The sequence below is a fragment of the Anomalospiza imberbis genome, chromosome 1, assembly GCF_031753505.1.
Source record: "Anomalospiza imberbis isolate Cuckoo-Finch-1a 21T00152 chromosome 1, ASM3175350v1, whole genome shotgun sequence".
NCBI lineage: Eukaryota > Metazoa > Chordata > Aves > Passeriformes > Viduidae > Anomalospiza > Anomalospiza imberbis.
In genome coordinates, this window is record NC_089681.1 from 56,520,262 (window position 1) to 56,538,990 (window position 18,729).

Here is an 18,729-nt window from a genome sequence, read left to right on the forward strand (position 1 = left end):
AAGTTTTGAACGTGCACTAGATGACACATCCATCTTAAAAAAGAATCTGAAAGCTTCATTATTAGTGGATTTTATGCACTTATCTCTTTTGAATTTAATAACTTTTTTCTTGATTACAAGCTTATCATAAAAGATAAAGCAACCAAGTAAGAGCATGATATATCTGCAGTTAGTTCAAATGGTAATTGAATTCTCCTGAATAAGGATTTTCAAGAGACTCCTTAGCTTGCATGGCTGTGCCTTTTATTAGGGAAACTAGATGAAAGTTGAATATTACCTTTTAAATTCTGTAGCTTATTCAGGAAATCCATCTCCACTTTAATTGCACTTTCCTCTGTAAGCTAAAAAATTATTTTACAGTTCTGAGAATTTGAAGGTATTTAAGGGTTTAATTTTCTTCGAAAACACAAACATGACAAATACTCCATCCTTCAAGATAGATGGATCTCCAAAATTTGGAAATGAACTGTGAATGAAGTCTAAATATGTAAATATTTTTTCATGAAATTGATTAAGACTAAAGGTTATTGTGAGGCTATTTATGGTAGTCTAAGTGCCAGTGAACAGAAAATATAGGATCATTTACATTTTATAACTCACTTCATTAACATGCAGGAAGGCAGGATGCAGCCACTCTATGTTCCCAGTTTTCAACAGAAAATGTGATGGAAAGAAGTGCTGTCCTTTAAATAAAGACATAAAGCCTTAATCTTGAAGGAGGAAAGCTTATATACAATATGAATATAGATTTTAGCCCTTAGAGTTTAAAATTGTTTTGATTTTCCAGAACAGCAACACCAAACATAAGTATTTACTTATGACATTGCTACAATTGCTTCCCACAACTGTAAATTGTTGCAGAATACTGAGAAAATAACTCATTTTGGGATAAGCACAGCACTAAGGCTTACTGTACCAACAAATGTATTAGCAATTTGCCCAGATTTTTCAATATGAATAGTTTCTTCAAGAACAAGCACAGCTTAGTAAAATAGAAATGTTTAATAGAAAACAACCATCCAGATCTTCTATGGCCTTATTATACTGTACTTGCACTTCATGGAAGTCATGAAACTGCAGCCCTCATTCTCCTCATGAGATCCATGAGTATTTCTATGCTTTGAATGATCTCTTGCCATCCTTGCAGGAGTGATTACCTCCATTAGAATTCATCTGGCATTGAGTGCTCTCATTTTTTGTCCTTTTGAAACAGAAAAAATGGCAAACAATCTGCATTCTGACTTAGTGACTGATTTATGATAAAGATCATTGGGGTGAGTATGCTGAAACATAAGTTTCTGAAGAGACTTAGCACTTGGTAGTCTGAGGGGAAGAGACCTCACACTTCCAAGCCCAGTGAGCAAATGCTGACTTGCAGAGCTGTCTCCTCCCTTGCAGCTGAGTGTTCTGCAATAAATACCATGGGATGAGCATGACAGCATTTAAAAACTGCTTTGCAAAATACAGTAATTATACAGTACAGTAAGTGGAAAAGAATCAACTTTTGGTGGTCCATCCTTGCTCTTTGTTTGGTGGAGGGATGGGAGATCAGCCAATAATTACATTTCTAGTAATGACTTAACCCAGCCATAAGCATCACACTTATAGTCAGCTGAATTATATCAAGTCACACATAATTTACAAGCACTGCTAAACAAATAAACCAAAATCCCTTCTGTCAGCAGAAAATACTTTCAGCACCTGATTAAGAAGAAAAGACTCATTACAGGTAGACATGGCCTTGCTACAATTCTTAGAGATGTTATTTGGGTTTTGCTTTGAATTAGCTCACTTCTATCTGATTCTGACATAAAATAAAAGCTTTATGTATTGAGGGAAATTAAAACATCCTCTTAGATATTCCAGAAGCACGGCCAGAAAAACATTTGTGCTCAGACATCAAGGATTTTTTTTCTCAAACTCTTTCAACACAGAATACTGAAAAACTTAGAACAATAGTTACATAGTAGCACTTCAAAGGCAACACAAGCCCGGATAATGAAAGGGGGGGGAGGGACGGGACTTTGCCTCAAGCAAAAGATTCAAAGTCTTTAGAAACCAACAAATTTTGACTCAAATATTTTCTACATTTTTGTAATGTAACTAAAATGGATGCATACACTCCTTATCCTGAATAAACTGCTATGTTAACATAACTGTCATGTCTAATATCAGCAATTGAGAGCTTTTTAAATTGTTAGCATCTTAAAAAACATGCAGCAATTTGAACTGAAATCTTCTTCAAAACCACAACATACCTTGCTGTTATGCATTTAAAATGTGTAACACACCACAACTGCAAACATTTTCAGTTTTTTATTCTGAGCATACACTATGCACACCTGCAATCTTAAAAATTCCACTTCACTCACAGCAAATGCTGATCTCAGTTAAAAACCCATTTATTAAGAACAATCCAAAACAGAAATTCTAATACTTTACAGGAACAATTTCAATGCATAATTTAAGAAAATTACTAATTTTTCAAAAATTTTCCCCTGTACATTTATTTTTCTGTGTACATACTTTACATAGTAGTATAATTATAATTTCCCATTGGGATTACAATACAAACAGTTTGAACCAGAAACAGTGCAATTTCTTTGGTTCAAAGTGATGAACTCCTTCCTCAAAGGCTTCATACTTTTCTTCCACAGCAGATCTGCTGTTGCCACAAATCTGTGCATCAGAAGTGCTTTCTTCAAATTTCAAGCTCTCATTGAACAAGCTATTCAATTTCAACATGAGAAGTCGACTGATGACCATTAACAATCAAGAAGCTGCACTATATTCTCTAAGCATTTTACATGGTAGGCATGTAGTTCATTTTCTTCTGGCTGGGGAGAACCTGAAAGGAAAAAAAAAATTGAATTTCTAGTTGATTCTAAATACAAAATTACTTTTCCAAAGATTGCATTAAATGCCTTGCAAGAATTCATGCTGGTTTATGACCTTAACCTCTGTATTAATGAGTAGCAAATCAAATACTTTTACTTTATGTTGCAAAGTCTGTTTTGGTTTTACCCTTGGGTACGACAAAGCAGGAAATGTAAAATAACAACAGTCATGTTGAAATATATCCCCACATGTACTCAGAATAACAATCTACCATTTTAGCCCAATTATCACTGTTAAGTAATCAAAGCTTTACAAGCACAGACTAGTTGAGACCCTTAATGCAGGAATATTTTGGTGTCATGGTTTGACACTGGCGCGATGCCAGCGCCCCCATGAAAATATACTTTTCTAAATAATTACTGTGAGATGTGATCAGGAACAGAGCAGAGCAGGCCCAAACTTAGTAACAAAGAAAAGAATTTTATTAAACTACTACTACTATAAAAACTACAAACACTAAATCCTGGATGAAGACTTTCCAAAACAACCCTCCTCCTCTCACCTAATTTCCAAACAAACTTAACAGTGAGACACCACCCAGGATCCTGATCAGGTTGCCACCCTTCAGATATTCAAATACTCAGTCTTTCAAGGGAGACAGGAGTCTCTCCTGTGCCACAGACTCCCCAGGAAACACAATTGCCACCCTTGTGTTTCCATGTCACACATGGCAACCACCCGGAGAAAATCTGCCATGGTGACACTCTCCTTTCCATGTCACAGTGCTCTCACCACCGTGCATGGACAGACTGCTCATAGGGCTCCTTTAAGGATGCTTTGCCATGGACTAAAAGAGACAACAGTTCAGTTTCTCATCTTGGGACTACAGTCCCGTCCCATTTTCCCCTGGGGCTGAGGGTCCAAGAACAGAGGTCTTCTTCTCCTCTTCTTCTTCCTTGAAGATAGAGGGCTTCTCCACACCTTCTCCAACTCTCCTCTGTTCTCTCCACTCCTCTGCTGGTAATCACTGAAACAAGTCTCCTGGCACACCAACGCACCACCCTAAGTGCATCTTCTGTTAGGAGAATTTGGTTCAGTCTATGGCTAACAAGAAAAGTCCAGCCACAAGCCACTCCATCATCTCCTTCCAACTCAAGAATTTCTTCTTCCATCATCTCGGATCCCAGACTGTCTCTCTTCTACTTCAAATCAAGGAGGAGTAATATTTTACAAAGCCTTCATTTCTCAGGAAAGGGTTAAAAGCTCAGACTCCCTGGACGGCTGATATCTCTGCCCAGCAGCCGATTCCCAAGGCCAAGGCTGGGCGCCTTCCCCCCTTCTTCCTTCTCCTCCGCACCGGCAAAGTTACAGGTGCCGTCCGGACTCTCTATCTCTTCCCTCTTGTGGGGGGAATGAAAAAAACATCTCCGCTTCTCTCCACTCTTCCGTCCACAGGAGCTGGCTCGGTTCCAGTCCTTCTACCCCTCGGCTCACCTCGACCAGGCCTCATGGCTTCCCCTCCCCCACCCAGCCCCATGGCTGGGCAGGGGAGGTCTGCACAGCACCCTGACCGGAACCAAAGAGAGCGAGCTCTTGGGAGTTCTTGCTTTTAACCCCCTGTGTTCTCAGAGGCGTATCCCTATCTTCAGTGGTCACTTCAGGTGCCAATATTCAAACTTGACCACTGATTGGTTTGACCCAACTTCCTGAAAAAATCACTTCCATGTCAAACCACGACATTTGGTGACAATATTGATGACATATTACACAACTGTAAACTGTTACAATGACAGTTGCATAAAATCTTTTATTCTCCTTATTTTGATATGTAAATGTTTATTGAATTAAAAATCAATAGTTCAGTCTGGGACTTCATGTTCTATAGCAGTACATAAATAAATGGGGATTAATGTTATGAGGTGCTAGTCTGTAAAAGGTACCTTGTTGATTCAATATTGTATTTTGAAAAGTCTCTGATCAGTGGTAGTTCTGCTATAAAGAACAATACGAACTTATTAATAACTTATCAGTATATGAAACGTTGTATTGTTATGTTTAAGGATTGACTTAGTAAAGGCTGAGTTTGAAACAGTACATTCACAAAATTAATGAATTTGGATGACAGCACCGGAAAAATGATGAGATGTTCTATGAAAAATACATCTCCTCCTTATCAGGATACCAACAATGGTCAATGTAGAGAGAAAGTTTGTGGCAGATCTGTTATGCAAATACTGTGGAAATCTTGTATTATAAGCCCCTTAATCAATAAGCCTATTTGAGTACATCCATAGAACAATATAAATTAGTGGGAAAGCTCATTAGCTTAAAAAGACATTATCATGTCCTTTCAAGATTAGACTAACTTGATGTGACTAACAACCAATAAACCCATTATTAGCTACTGAAGCTCCAGATCCGTGTTTGAACATAGTGAATGTTCATTCCATACTGAATGTTCTTCAGCTGAATCTATTGTATTGCAGCCATTCAAACAAGAGTTATGTTCAGTTACTTGAGCAAAAATCTGAAGCTTTCAGAACATCACTAACCCATGCCAGAATATTTTAATGTGGTAACAAAGCTCTGTTCTGATCCCTTCCCTGTGTGGTTCAACACTCTGAGGCTCAAGCATGGTTAGGCAAAGTCATTGCTAAAAGAACAATTTTTCTTATCACTAAATTTAAGATTTAAAGATTCACAGAACTGTACTGTGAAAAGATTTTTTTATTGCAAGCATGATCAGACCCATGATTGAAAACTAACCAGACCTAACCAAGGTTCAAAACTAACATTGGTAATTACCTAAGTCATTCACCTAAGGCATTTTTCTCCATCTCTATTTATAGGGTGCCTAACCATAAGCCACATTGCTAATTGTGATTTTAGGGACAGAAATATCCTTTCCAAAACTTGTAGCACAACAAAAACTTACTGTGATGATATAAATTGAAATGCTTTAATGATGGAAAAATTAAGAATTGGCATTAGGTAGAAGTAAGACCTACTTTTCTTCACTAAAGAATAAGCTTCATCTATTCTTCTCCTTATGGATGGATTCTTCAAAGTCACTTTTGCCTGTAGCACACACAAACACACAAAACACAATGAGCTTTCTTGCCCACATGACCACAGCTTAACAGAGTTAAAAAAACTGCAATAATTCATCAGAGCATGAGATTTAGGAATTTTTAGGCTTCATATAACTATATCACCATATAAACTGCATTTGTGTAAGTAGTCACAAATTACAAAGGACAAACTGCTTCTATACCATGTTGTTTAATCTCCCAGCCTCAGCAGCTACATGATTAAAATAAAACAGAATGAGTATTGTAAACTTTGTTATTATTTACTTAGAGATTACTGTATTGTTTACGGCATAAAAGTATAGCATTACAGTTTTTTCACAGATTTGTCAAATACTAACCTTCTGATAGTTGTGAAGCAAAGCCCAAAGCGAAGCTGCTCCTATTCTCTGAACAGCAGGACTGTTACTTTCCAAACAGGCAGACAGTACTGCAATTGCTTGATCTAATGAGACAAATAAAAAAACATGAAACCAAATGCATCTAGAAAATATAATCAAGAGCAATGTACATATATTTACATGCCTCAGTAGATTGATGCTTGAAGTATATTTATTTTTATGACAAGTACTGGTATGGCAGAGGAATTACAGAAACTTTATTATCGATTAAATTTCAATATGCTTATAAAATCAGCACAGTACATTGAAAGAAGTGTTAAAAATAATACAGCAAAACAAAACCAAGTAATGCTAAAAAGTTAAGCCACCAGTAATAAAACATGCACATTATGTATAGCTATCAGCTACGCTTAGGGACTAAGTAAGCTGTGAAACTGTTTTATAACTCCCAGTAGCCACAATTAGAGACACATCAGGATGGATATTAAGATGTTTCTATTTCCCTTCATACTTATTATGCAGATGATTTGCAACCAATGAGAAATATTTGCCACCCCACTGTAGGTGCCTTAATATTCTCGCATCGCTCTGAAGCCAAACTCTTCCACTTTGCTTCTTCACTTCACAACAAAAATGCATAGATTATGTAACTAAATAATGTATATTTAATTAAGGCAGTAAATCCACATCTTAGGAAAAATAAAAAGCATGGACACTATGGAAAACCTGCTGAGAATTTGAAACAAAGACAGGAGCACTCTCTCTGCAATTAAATGAGGGAAAGAAACATGCCTTCTATAAATAACCAAGAAAAAAGTTCTAAACATATTGTTACATTAAATATATATGCCATGACATAATTTTATCACTATCGTAAACATTTTCTGTACATGACAGGACATAAAATAGTTTGTCTCAACATTCATGATTTGCACAAGCTAAGAAAGTTTTGTCCAACCAAAAGATGGGAACTTCAGTTATTTCAAACTGACTGATATAAAGAATCCTTCAACCCTCCCTGAAAAACTAGCTGTTTGAGAAAATTGCAAAAATCCTTTCATCAAAATCTGTTATTATATCCAAATGATCTGCCTAACAATGAATCTTGATTTTCTTTTGAGAACTATTTATTTGTTTTTCCTTTTATTATGTATTACTGCAATTGTCTCTCTGCCAAAATATGTATTCTGTAATTTCTTCTAAAAATTAATTTTTATAAATATGCTCTTCTAAAATACAACATTAAGTTCTTGGTCAGTAGCCCAAACTGTCATGAAAAGTCTTTTGGAAACCATGATATTATCAGAGAACAACAGTTCGCATACCCTTCAGATACTTACCATTACCTAATATCTTTGGTTTATTAGCTGGACTAAAACATATGTTATGTAGAATAAGAAGTGCTAGATGTTGGCTGCTCTTGTGCTTGTATTTACACATTTCAATGATCTGGTCTAAAAACCCATTTATCTTCATAACCATCTGTTGTCCATCTTCTCCAAAAGATATGTTCAGTAGCAGCTTTAGCCAGAGAGCAGACACATTACCAGAATTTTTATTACTTCCTTTTGGCAATGAAAGAGATAAAAAGTTCTGCAGGAAGTTACTCTGTTAGAAGGAAGAAAAAGGGTTTCAGAATTTATAGTATTCCATGACTTGTTTGTTGTTGTTTGACCTTCCAATCTACATACTTGACCGAACACTAGTAGTACTGTTAAATTTAAATATTAAAGGCAGCCTATTATTAGTCAAGGATTTTTGAAAATAATTACATATGACAAAGAATCTGCTGCAAGGTTAAAAAGTTAATATAGTAACATACATTTTCTTCTTTATAGTAACATTGCAGTGTAGATACATAAAAGTTGATCCAATACAATATATTTCTTTAAAGGCTAATTCCCACCACTACATAAGCTTTTTGCTTTGCACTCGTTGTTTCTACCCAAAAATAAGCTAGCGACATTTGAAGTGAATCAATGCATTACTTAAATAATGTATTCTTGATACCTTACTTATTATTGCATGCTATTAACAAATGTTAAAGGTGCCACAGAATGTCTTGAGTTGGAAGTGACTCATAAGAACCTACAGCACCACTCCTCCCTTCACTGACAGCCAGAGGAATGTCCTCTATTTTTGTAAGCTTTGAAGAAAAAGAACTGTGCATTGATATGACATACACTATCTCAGGCTTTGCCTCCATTTTAAGGTGATTCTGAGAAGATGAAAATCAATTCCCCTGTTGCAAGAGGGAGGCATTCTAACATAAATTCCTCTAATGAAAAAGTCCTTTACTAAATAATCCCAGCCTCACTGAATCTTGACAACATATACAAGCATCTGGTTGAAAGCAAGTAACCCAGCATACATAACTCATTGTGGTTTTTTTCATGTGAATATAATATTGGTAATTTAATTTTCACAGAGGGAATTGGTTATTCAGCATTGCTTACACTTAACGAAAGCAGAGCCCAAGAGAGAGAAAGAAGTACTATCACTCTAGAGTGAAACTCTTGAGGAGTCTAAAAGCAAAAACAATTCACAGAATATAACAGCTACTACAGAAGAGATCTCAAACTCTTTGTTTCTATCAAAAAGTTTGAGTATTAACCACTTTGCAATGGTATGACCATGCTTTACGTAATTAGCATCACAAAAAGATCTATTTTTCCCTGCATTTCTAACAGGTAATTAGGTTCAAGAACAGAACATTGCTAATGGAGATCAAAATAAATTTTTGCAATTAATAAATTACTATAAGAGATACTAGAAACAAACACACTTTTTATAATTTCTGCTGTATTAGCTCATCATGTCACTACTACAGTTGACTTTCTATATGGTCTATCTTCTTTTCTCAAAGTTTGAATTTATTCAAATGATCAAATTTTAGGGGAAACTGATTTTTTCAAAGCACATTTCATGAAACAGAGTAAGGATCATTCTATATACAAAATATAGAAAGGAAAAGACATTACATACGTTTGTGTAATAAGAATAGATTTTTATCCAACATCCAATAATTGTTTTTTTCCTAAAACTTTTACAAAGGTTATGTTTCCCACAGCATACCTAATGATTTACACAATGTTTAATTTCTTGTTCATTCACGTGGTTTGCTCTACAGCAGACTCACTTGCATGATCCACTAGTGATTGCTATCAATATATATGGGTATTAAAAATGTTACAACCCACTGAAACAGAGAGGTTACAAAAGGCTCTAGCAAAAATTGTCCAGACTATGAATATAACTGAATTACACTCTGCTCTTAGGGAACAGTAACACAACAGAGAAGACACAATGGATTTGATTCCCACAGAAGCACGTCTATAAGATCATAGGACGCTCCATATTAAAATATGAGGGTTTATTAAAAAGGAAATTGCATACATTGCTAAAATACAGGTTACCATTTACTTACCTTCTGAATAATGCCTTTACAGTCATGAGACAGAGCAAGGTTGGATATTAGACAAAAGACCACCTGCTGAACTGGGCTGTTATCATTTGACACATGGGAAGCCAATTTCAAGATGTAATGCATTAATGAATTGCCAGCTGCACTTCGTGCAGATGGAACTGATGACTGTCCACCACTGGCCCAACAAAGTGAAGCACAACCTTAAAGCAATGAGACATTTATCATATTAGAAATGCAGATACGTATTGAAAAGAAAAATCTATAGAAAGAACGGTGTAACTGCTCAAACATGTAGATGGAACTTTTCAAAGGATTTGTTAGGTATCTTTTCTTTGAACTCCAATTAAGTCAATCAGATATGCTTTGAATAGAATTGTGTCTGAATGTGGCACTTTACTGGAATAGGCATCTACCGTTCTATTGTTCTAGAATGTAAGAAGTGATTCTGTTGTTAAATAGAAGCCATTGCTCTGTCTCAGAAAGTCTCCTTAAAAACCGGAACATGTATCTAATTATACAATTATTTGGAGGTTGAATCTGAAGGGATCCTCTGAAACTGGCTCAGAAAAAGAAGACTCTGTATAATTTGAAAGGATTAATATAAGTTTCTTAGAACATTTTTCTGAGAAATATAAGCGCTGTCTGCAGTTGTCATTACATTGTACAACAGAAGAATGCACAATCCTATGCTACAGAGTTGCAAGTCTGAATTAATACAGCAGCAGGGAACAGCTATGTTACCGACATAATATAGATAAATGCCTTCTGCATAAATATAGATATACGTCTTTTTTTTTTAGTGGCACTGGCCATCAGCAACAACAAGTGATTTCTTACATGGCAAAAGTAAACAAATATGAGACAATGTTTAACTGTCACAAATAATTACATGCATTTCTCTGACTACACTGCAGAGGAGTGGTTAACCAGTTCAGAGCAGGTAAATTTGGGACACCTCATAAGCCAGCTATTCCAAACAGAAAGAAAAAACTTGATTGATCAGAGAGCACTTGCTCTTATCAGTAAGGAAAATAAAAATGCAGCCTAGAGTCACTTCAGTTCGATTTCTTGCACATGGACAGGACACTACATTTTTTATTTTAGATGCTGTAGCTGATTAATATACATCTTTCTTCAGTCAAAATAAAAAAAAAATAAATCTTTGTTAAAAAAAGCCATTGCAAGTTTATTTAAGGTCTGGAGACATTAACTTAAAAAAAGAGTCATATTTTAACTGTTAACTATTTTAATGGTTATGGTATCTTGACAGGGAGAAAGGAACAGACACTTTTATGTCTCTTCAAGCTACTTGCAAATCATTATCTGTGATTTGCTAAATCTAAATAACCAGGATATAAAAAGAAAAAAATCCATGCTAGAAGAAAGTTCAGGCTTTTGTAGTGGGGATAATTATCAAGGGAAATAAAAGGTTTGCTCAAATGAAAAGGAGACTCCTTATGAAAAATATACATATGCAAGCTACTGAGTCCAAGGCATAAATAAATAGAGGAAATTTAATACAAAATTTAATTTGATTGACTATTTCAAACCAGAATGTTCTCAATAAGGACTGATGTACAACCTATACAAAGTACTGATACACTGTTCTCTACTAAAGAATTCCTAGAATAGTACTTCTATAATATACTACTCAGCTTGGCAGGACATTCAGCAAAACCTTCAAATATAATGGTTTGAATTAAATGCTATTTAATCCTTTAATACAATTACACTCTTGCTAAATCAAACAGCTTGAACCAGATCTGAACGAAAGTCTGGAATGTATTAAAATCAAAACTCTTGATGGACTTTGATGGACCAATGCTTTCACACTTTCCCCTTACGGTAAAAATAAACATTTTTTGCCCTTTATTATGCTTTTCTGTCTTAATTATTCTGGTAAAATATTTTGATGTATTCCACCACAGAGTAACTTTCATACCTGCAGGATAGTTTGCAGTGTAGACACAAAGCAAATGCAGAGCTATTTGCATTGAGGAATCATCTGCTAAAAACCAGGGCCACAGAGAATGCAGAACAGGAACAAGATGAGCTTTGAGTGCTGCCATCTATAACAACATGAGGAAGAATTTCAAATGCAATCAGGCCTTTGAAAATGAAATATAGAATGAGAAAACCATATTTTTATCATATGTTTTATCTTATGGTTTGAAAGATTGTACGGAGAACTGACACCATCATTTCAACCATCAATAAATTTAACTCTATGCCAGTCAAAACCAGCACATATCTTAATTACTGAAGACATGCAAACAGAAGTAAAGATTTATTCATTCCAACTGTTCTTGTTCAAGAGCTCTCTAGAGTTTTATTCAACTCCTTCTAAAGTAATTATTGGCACTCAAAAAGCATGGAAATATAAGAGTGCAGTTGTATACAGAGCAAATGATAGAACTCTTCAGTTATCAACAGCAACCTCCTTCAATCCTCCGAGCAATTCTTTCTGCAGATCCTGATCAAAAGAAGAAAAACTTTCCACAATAATCTTAGCTGAGATTATGGCACAACCAAGTTATGGGGACTTCAGGAATAATCAGATGCCTTATTCAGCCCCAAGTGTTCTGCATACACAAAGGATGTTAATACATGCCCTGGAAAAGGGGTACTCCTGGAAAGTCAGGAAATCTTGCAGTTCTACCACTGCATTTGCTAAAAGTAGCCCAAGTTGTATACATAGCACAAGTAACACAAGGCCAAGAAAAATTAAACTGTGAAAGTAGAAATAAATCTGTGAATGGTATCAGCAATAAGAAAGAAAAGCAGTGATCAGAAAGAACGAACACAGGAAAAAGAGAAAACAAGTAATGTAGTATTTTCCCCAAGGAAAAAAACAAGTAGGCAGAATGGAAGTTGAAAAGAAATTGAAAAGAACAGAGAAAAAAACAAGAATAAAATGAAAAGACATTCAAGATTTTGACCAAGAAAAATTATTTTATAAAAAACAGATATGAAAACAAAATTGTGTTTTGGAGGATTAGTACAATTAAACTGAGATAAAGAAAAATAAACAGCAAATTATTATTAAGATTTTGGGTTTTGTTTGGTTTTACTTGTTTCGTTGGGGTGATTTTGGGGTTTTCTTGTCTTTCAGAAAGGCAAAAGAAGTGAGAAGAGGAACCAACTTTCTAAGATCTGAAATGTATCTCTATGTGCCTTTCTGGTAGCCCCAAACTTTTCTCCACATCCATTTTTCATGTTGTATGCTTTGAAAATTAGAATTATTGACTTACAAAAAGCAGAAGTGTAACAGCCATCTGAAACCACTGGGAGATGATGTTTCCATAAGAACAGTAAGTTCCTAATAGATGTGTGAAATATTCTTAGGAAGTGGGAATAATAATGAAATATGAAGTATTTCTTGCCATTAATATCAAACTTAAATTTAGCCAGCTTGAAAATAACTTCAAAGTAGAAAAAAAATTATCTTCATTCAGTAACTAAATGTGCTCATATTGCTTCAGTATAGGAATACTTACTTTGCATTCTTCATTTTGAAAGAGGCAGTTTCTAAGGAGCTGCATAGAACTCCTTAACTCCTTGATAAGGTTATCCTCCTGTCCAGGGAAAAATAATTCAAGATCATCAATGTAAGACCAAAATGAATTTTGTACAAGGAGGAAAGATATTTCAAAAGAAGAAGTGCAAATCTAAGGTATCAACATTTGGGTCACATCTGCTCAGCAGTTTTCTTCTGATTTCACGTAGAATTCATCTTAGCTAGCTTCAAGCACGTTCACTAAAGACATTTATAACCAGTAACTTATTATCCTTATCTCTCTTTATAACCCACAGATACTATTTCTAGGGGCACCAATGTGACCAAATGCAGAAATCTGTAATGTTGAGCTCCATTTCTCTTACAACTAATAAAGAATGGGTGGGAACTTTCTGAGTATTTGTTCCATCCTAAAGCACACATCTAAAACAAGTCCAATTAATCATTCCCTAGAAGCATTTCTTTTTCTTCCTTGGATAAAACCAAGGTTAAATTAGCTCTTTCTTTCAGACCCTGAGAGGAGCTCAGTTGGAGCATAGTGCTAATAATGTCGAGGTTGCAGCTTTGACCTCTGTATGTACTATTTACTGGATCTGATAATTCTTGGGAATCCCTTCCAACTCAGAATATTCTGTGATGTCTACAGTAGGTCAGGCCAATCCATCTTTATATTCCCAGGATCTTAATTTCCTATCCTTAACTATAAATATAGAAGCTATAACTAACTTCCAACCCGATAAGAATATTACAGAAATAAATACAGACCTTTGGACAGTGAGGTGCTACCCTGAGATTCAAGTTACAAGTGAACAAAGAATCTATCAAGTTACAAGTGAACAAAGAATCTATCTTCTTGACAGAGCTGTGACACTACATGGCAGTGATGGCTGACCTAACTCCTATAAGGGTGACACACTAAACCACTTCTGAAAGATTACCAAATTCCAACAAGCTTGTTCACCACAGGATACTATTCCTGTCTTATCAAGCACAAAGGAACAAAAATGTAAAATAGGATTCATACTTAATCTCAGACAAGGTGAAGAAACAATGCATGCTTATGCATCATAAATCATGCACTTGATGACATTTAGAGATGAAGTACTCTGCAGTACAGCCTACTGAAAAAAGGTTAATGAAAGTCAGGTGTAGTAAATCAGAAGAAACATACAAGTCATTATTACAAATACATTTGATAACTGGTTTGTCTCCCTTCTAGTCAAATAAAATGCTAACACTAAGACAAGACTCTTAAGACAAGACAAGAATTCTTTCAAGGAATTCTGTATATATTAATTTAGTTAATAAGTAAAATAGCATTAAAATGCCACCAGCTACAACTCATATTTAATGTACAAACTTCTAAGAGGATGATAAAGTTATAGATTGCATTGATAGCACGGCTTATATTTCTTTATTTTAGGATATCTTGCTTTTTACTATGATAATATTTTGACATGATTTCTTTGAAAGCTTGACTACTTCTAAATACTTTTCATGCTCTTCATTAGCATCTCACTAATTATTGTGAAATAAAAGGAATATCAAGTAAAACACCTCAGCTGACCTGAGAATGAAGGTAGGTAAAACATGTTTTTCCCAATAATTAAGAGTCAGAGAAAGGAAAAAAGAAAAGAAGCTGTCATGACTTTCCTCTGAGAGCTGTGCCCTGAAGTGGGCAAAGGGGCAGTTTTATGAATAATCAGCTAAATCTACCACGAGAGCAATGTCTCAGTGTCTTTCACATGAAACTGTCATTATGTACCACATAAGATGAACGTACACTTACACATGATGCAGCAAGCTACAGTCCTAGCTCAGCAGGAAACATGTCACAAAGTATTTTGCAAATCTTTCAAAGAATTTTCAATTAAACATAAACTGTTTTTCTGAAGTTTCTCAGAAGCTCCTTTCCTCCAATTTCATTCAAGTCTTAAATTTCTCCTCAAGCCGAAAACTACAAAGAACCAGCTGACTTCAACCTTACAGGACCTATCTAGGGCAGGACATCTTTCAGCCTCTGACACTTGAAAAGGTAAAACGAATGTGTTTAGGAGATCTCAAGAAAAAATATGATAGCCTTCAAATCTCAGGGTCAAACTCAATTTTTTTTAAGAGTTCATTGTCATAAAACACATTTCCATACTTTCACAAATCAAGGCTAAAGTCTGTATCAAAAGCTCAGAGAAAAATACTATTTAGCTGAAGCAATGCAGAAATACCCTACAGGAAGGTGCTTTCTGCAATTTCTGATTTATGTGGAAGTGGACAAGGTATCAAACTTGACAGCAGAGGTTACTGTCTGTATTTTATTAATTCTCTTAGATGAAAGTAGCAGAAAACAAGCAGATCACAACAAAAATCTTATGAAACTGTTGTATGATGGCAAGACATAATTTATATCTAAATGTGGTAAAGAAGACTTGGGTGACATGAGAGTCAGGAAGAACTGGAAGGCAGGTTGAAAAAAGGCTAAATGAATAAACTGGGAATGGAGAGAAACTGCTGGGAATGAGGGCAGTGGAAGACCAAAAGTATGATGTTAAAAAGACCCCAAACTGACAAGAAGTTAAAAAAACAGGACAATAGAGTCTGATGACAAGAAACTGAGATATCCAGACCAAGTTTGAAGGAGAAGAGAAAAGAAAAATAAAACTGAAAAACAGATAGATAATAGGAGAGTAAAAAAAACTATGATGTACATGCACAAGCAGAATGGAACTAGTTTTGGGATGGGAGGGAGACTGACTGATACAAGAATAGACAAAACCAAAATAGCTAGCACTGGTTGAAAAAAAATATTATTGTGGAAACAACATGGAAAAAATTAGCTGGATTAGATAGGGTCAAAGTCAAGACTGAAAGTCCAACTAAGTTTGAAAACCATACTCTGATCTATGATAAATACAATAAATTACAAACATGACAGATTACAAAAGGATGAGATGTGTATGTGAGTGGATGTCTGAAAGTGAATTCTCAACTCTCAATCATCCTGCTATTTGCTGCTTTCAGCCAGGATGGACTAGTCACTAATTCTGATAACCTAGACTAAAAGTGGGAAGTCCCAAATTCTCCAATTAATGAAAAGACATGAGACAAAACCAGTACTTCAGAAGCTGATCATGTGTTGTACTTTGAACGTAGACTATTGAGTTTAGGCAAACAGAAGCTTGGAGTTCTGGAAAGAAAAGTTAGTGGAAAAAAGGAGGATTCCTGAAAAGAGATGGTCCCTGACAGAAAGAAATGGACCCAAAAAGAAGAATGTGAAGATCCTGGCTGGAGAAACAATCTGGCAAATGGGAGAAGATCCTGAGGGCCAGAGAGATGCACGGAAAAAAACCACCAGGACATGCCCAGGGGCTTTGTCCAGTGAACAGCCAAGACTGGGCAGCTGCAAAGTATGAACCGAGGTGATTTTCTGCCTGACATTCCTGAAATAGCAGTCATCTCTATGTTGGAAAAGGTAGTTGAGACATAGCAAGACCTCTGGGTGAAAGAGTGTGTGAGATAATTAAGTTGGTAAAAGTTCTAAAATAACTGAATTTTATAGAAGCTCCAGTATCTGGATCCACTACAAGCTGTCATTTACTTTGTCTCATCCATGTCACATACAAGCAGTATCTGCCTCAAGACAACAAACAAACAAACAAAAGAAAGCTGGGAAGTGCCTTATCCTATCAGTGTTCTATTTTTTATAGCTACCTTTTTTCTCTGTGCTTTCCCAGGCTTTAGGGAGTCCAAATTCAGCTGTGCGTGAATGTGCTTCATGTTTTCTATACAGCTGTCTATCAGGTCAGCTGGAAGACAAAAACCAGTAACATTTATAATTACATTCACAATCAAAAATGTTTTACTAAAAACCAAAGTATCTTTCTGGCAATGATCATCTTGTTATCAGGAAGTAGCAAACGGTTTCTGAGATGAAGTGCATCTAGTTGAATGCTCTCAAGAAGAAAGAATACATTTGTGTTCTCTCGCAACAAAGTCCCATTAGAGGAATGCCCAGAGGAAGGACTGGTAAGATTGAGAGAGGGAAATGATTTCAGTGGAGAGGATAATAATTCATAACTCTTCAGGTTATCTTCAGTGATGCTCCTTAGAAGTGAGAAACTTCAAGAGATTCGGGCATCCATTTATTTTACCCAACCTTTCCCTAACGACAGCAGATTTGCTGCATCTGTGGTGAGACAAAGGAAAGCAACTGTACAGGTGACTTAAAGGGTAAAATGCTGAGTTAGGCTCTTGTCTTTGGAACTAGTCTTTAAGTCATTATAAGATGATGGAGTGACTACGTAAGTGGAGAAGGTAAGAGCTACAGATATCATCTGTCTGGACTTCTGTAAGGATTTTGACACAGTCCTTTACAACATCCTTCCAAATTGCACAGTTTTGTAATTGACAGGTGGACTTGATAGTGGATGAGGAATTGGTTAGATGGTGACATCTAGAGGGTAGCAATCAATGGATCAATGTCCAGATGGAGAGTGGTGACCAGTGGTGTCCCTCAGGGATCCATATTGGGACCAATACTGTTTAATGTCTCCATCAATAACATAGTTGGTTTGAGCGCACCTGCAGCAAATTTGCAGGCGACTCTAAACTGAGCAGTGCAACTGACACACCTGAGGTCTCGGATGCCACCCAGAGGGACCTGGACAAGCTCAAGGTCCAGACGGACCTCATGACGTTCAACAAGGTCATGTGCAAGGTGCTGCATTTGGGTTGGGACAATCCCAACTATCAATACACATTGGAGGATAAAAGGATTGAGAACAGCCCTACCAAAATGTAATTAGGGAGCTGGTGAATCAAAGGTTGGACATGGCCAGGCAATGTCAGCTCACAGTCTAGAAGGCCAAGTGCATCATGGACTGCATCCAAAGCAGAGTGGCCAGCAGGGCAAGGGAGGAGATTCTGTCCCTCTGCTCTGCTCTGGTGAGACCCCACCTGGAACACTGCATCCAGCTCTGGGGTCCCCAGCAGAGAAAAGGCCTGTTGAAGTGAGTCCAGAGGCAGATCACAATAATCCTGAGAGGGATCTAATACATCCATGAGGACAGGCTGATAAAGCTGGGATTGTTCAGCCTGGAGAAGAGAATGCTCCAGGAAGACCTGGTTGCAGCCTTCCACTTAAAAAGAAAAGCTTAAGAAAGATGGGGACAAATGTTTCAGTGGGGCCTGTTTTAAAGGGTAATGGTTTTAAACTAAAAGAGGACAAACTTAGATTAGATATGAGGAAGAAATTTTTTACAATGAGGATGGTGAAACACTGGAACAGATTGTCCAGAGAGATGGTGCAAGCCCTGCCCCTGGAAACAGGTCGGATAGGGTTCTGAGTAACCTGATGAAGTTGAAGCTGTCCCTGATTATTGCAGGGGGGTTGACCTAAATGGCCTTTAAAGGCCCTTTCCAATGCATTCTACGATTCCATGATAATGGGATAATTCAAGTTGGAAGAGATGGCCTCCAGAGGTCATATACCCAAACTTCTCCTCAAAGCAGAGCAAACTCTAA

The 18,729-nt window shown here is 36.3% G+C and overlaps 1 protein-coding gene across 7 annotated transcripts in view; it reads right to left on the bottom strand.

Moving 5' to 3' along the window:
• Window positions 1-2,381: 2,381 nt before the first annotated feature.
• The window catches only part of RTTN (rotatin), an 80,684-nt gene continuing 64,336 nt past the window's right edge, over window positions 2,382-18,729 (bottom strand). For 6 of the 7 annotated variants that reach the window (XM_068193378.1, XM_068193387.1, XM_068193372.1 and 3 more), the window contains 8 exons: window positions 16,918-17,012; window positions 13,193-13,270; window positions 11,638-11,764; window positions 9,696-9,895; window positions 7,609-7,876; window positions 6,269-6,372; window positions 5,847-5,916; window positions 2,382-2,848 (listed from right to left, as the gene is read on the bottom strand). In XM_068193378.1, the coding sequence (XP_068049479.1) occupies window positions 2,766-2,848; window positions 5,847-5,916; window positions 6,269-6,372; window positions 7,609-7,876; window positions 9,696-9,895; window positions 11,638-11,764; window positions 13,193-13,270; window positions 16,918-17,012 (1,025 nt within the window). In that variant the 3' untranslated portion in view covers window positions 2,382-2,765. Of the gene's footprint in view, window positions 2,849-5,846; window positions 5,917-6,268; window positions 6,373-7,608; window positions 7,877-9,695; window positions 9,896-11,637; window positions 11,765-13,192; window positions 13,271-16,917; window positions 17,013-18,729 lie in introns of those variants that run through there. The other variant, XR_011000056.1, reaches the window with a different exon arrangement.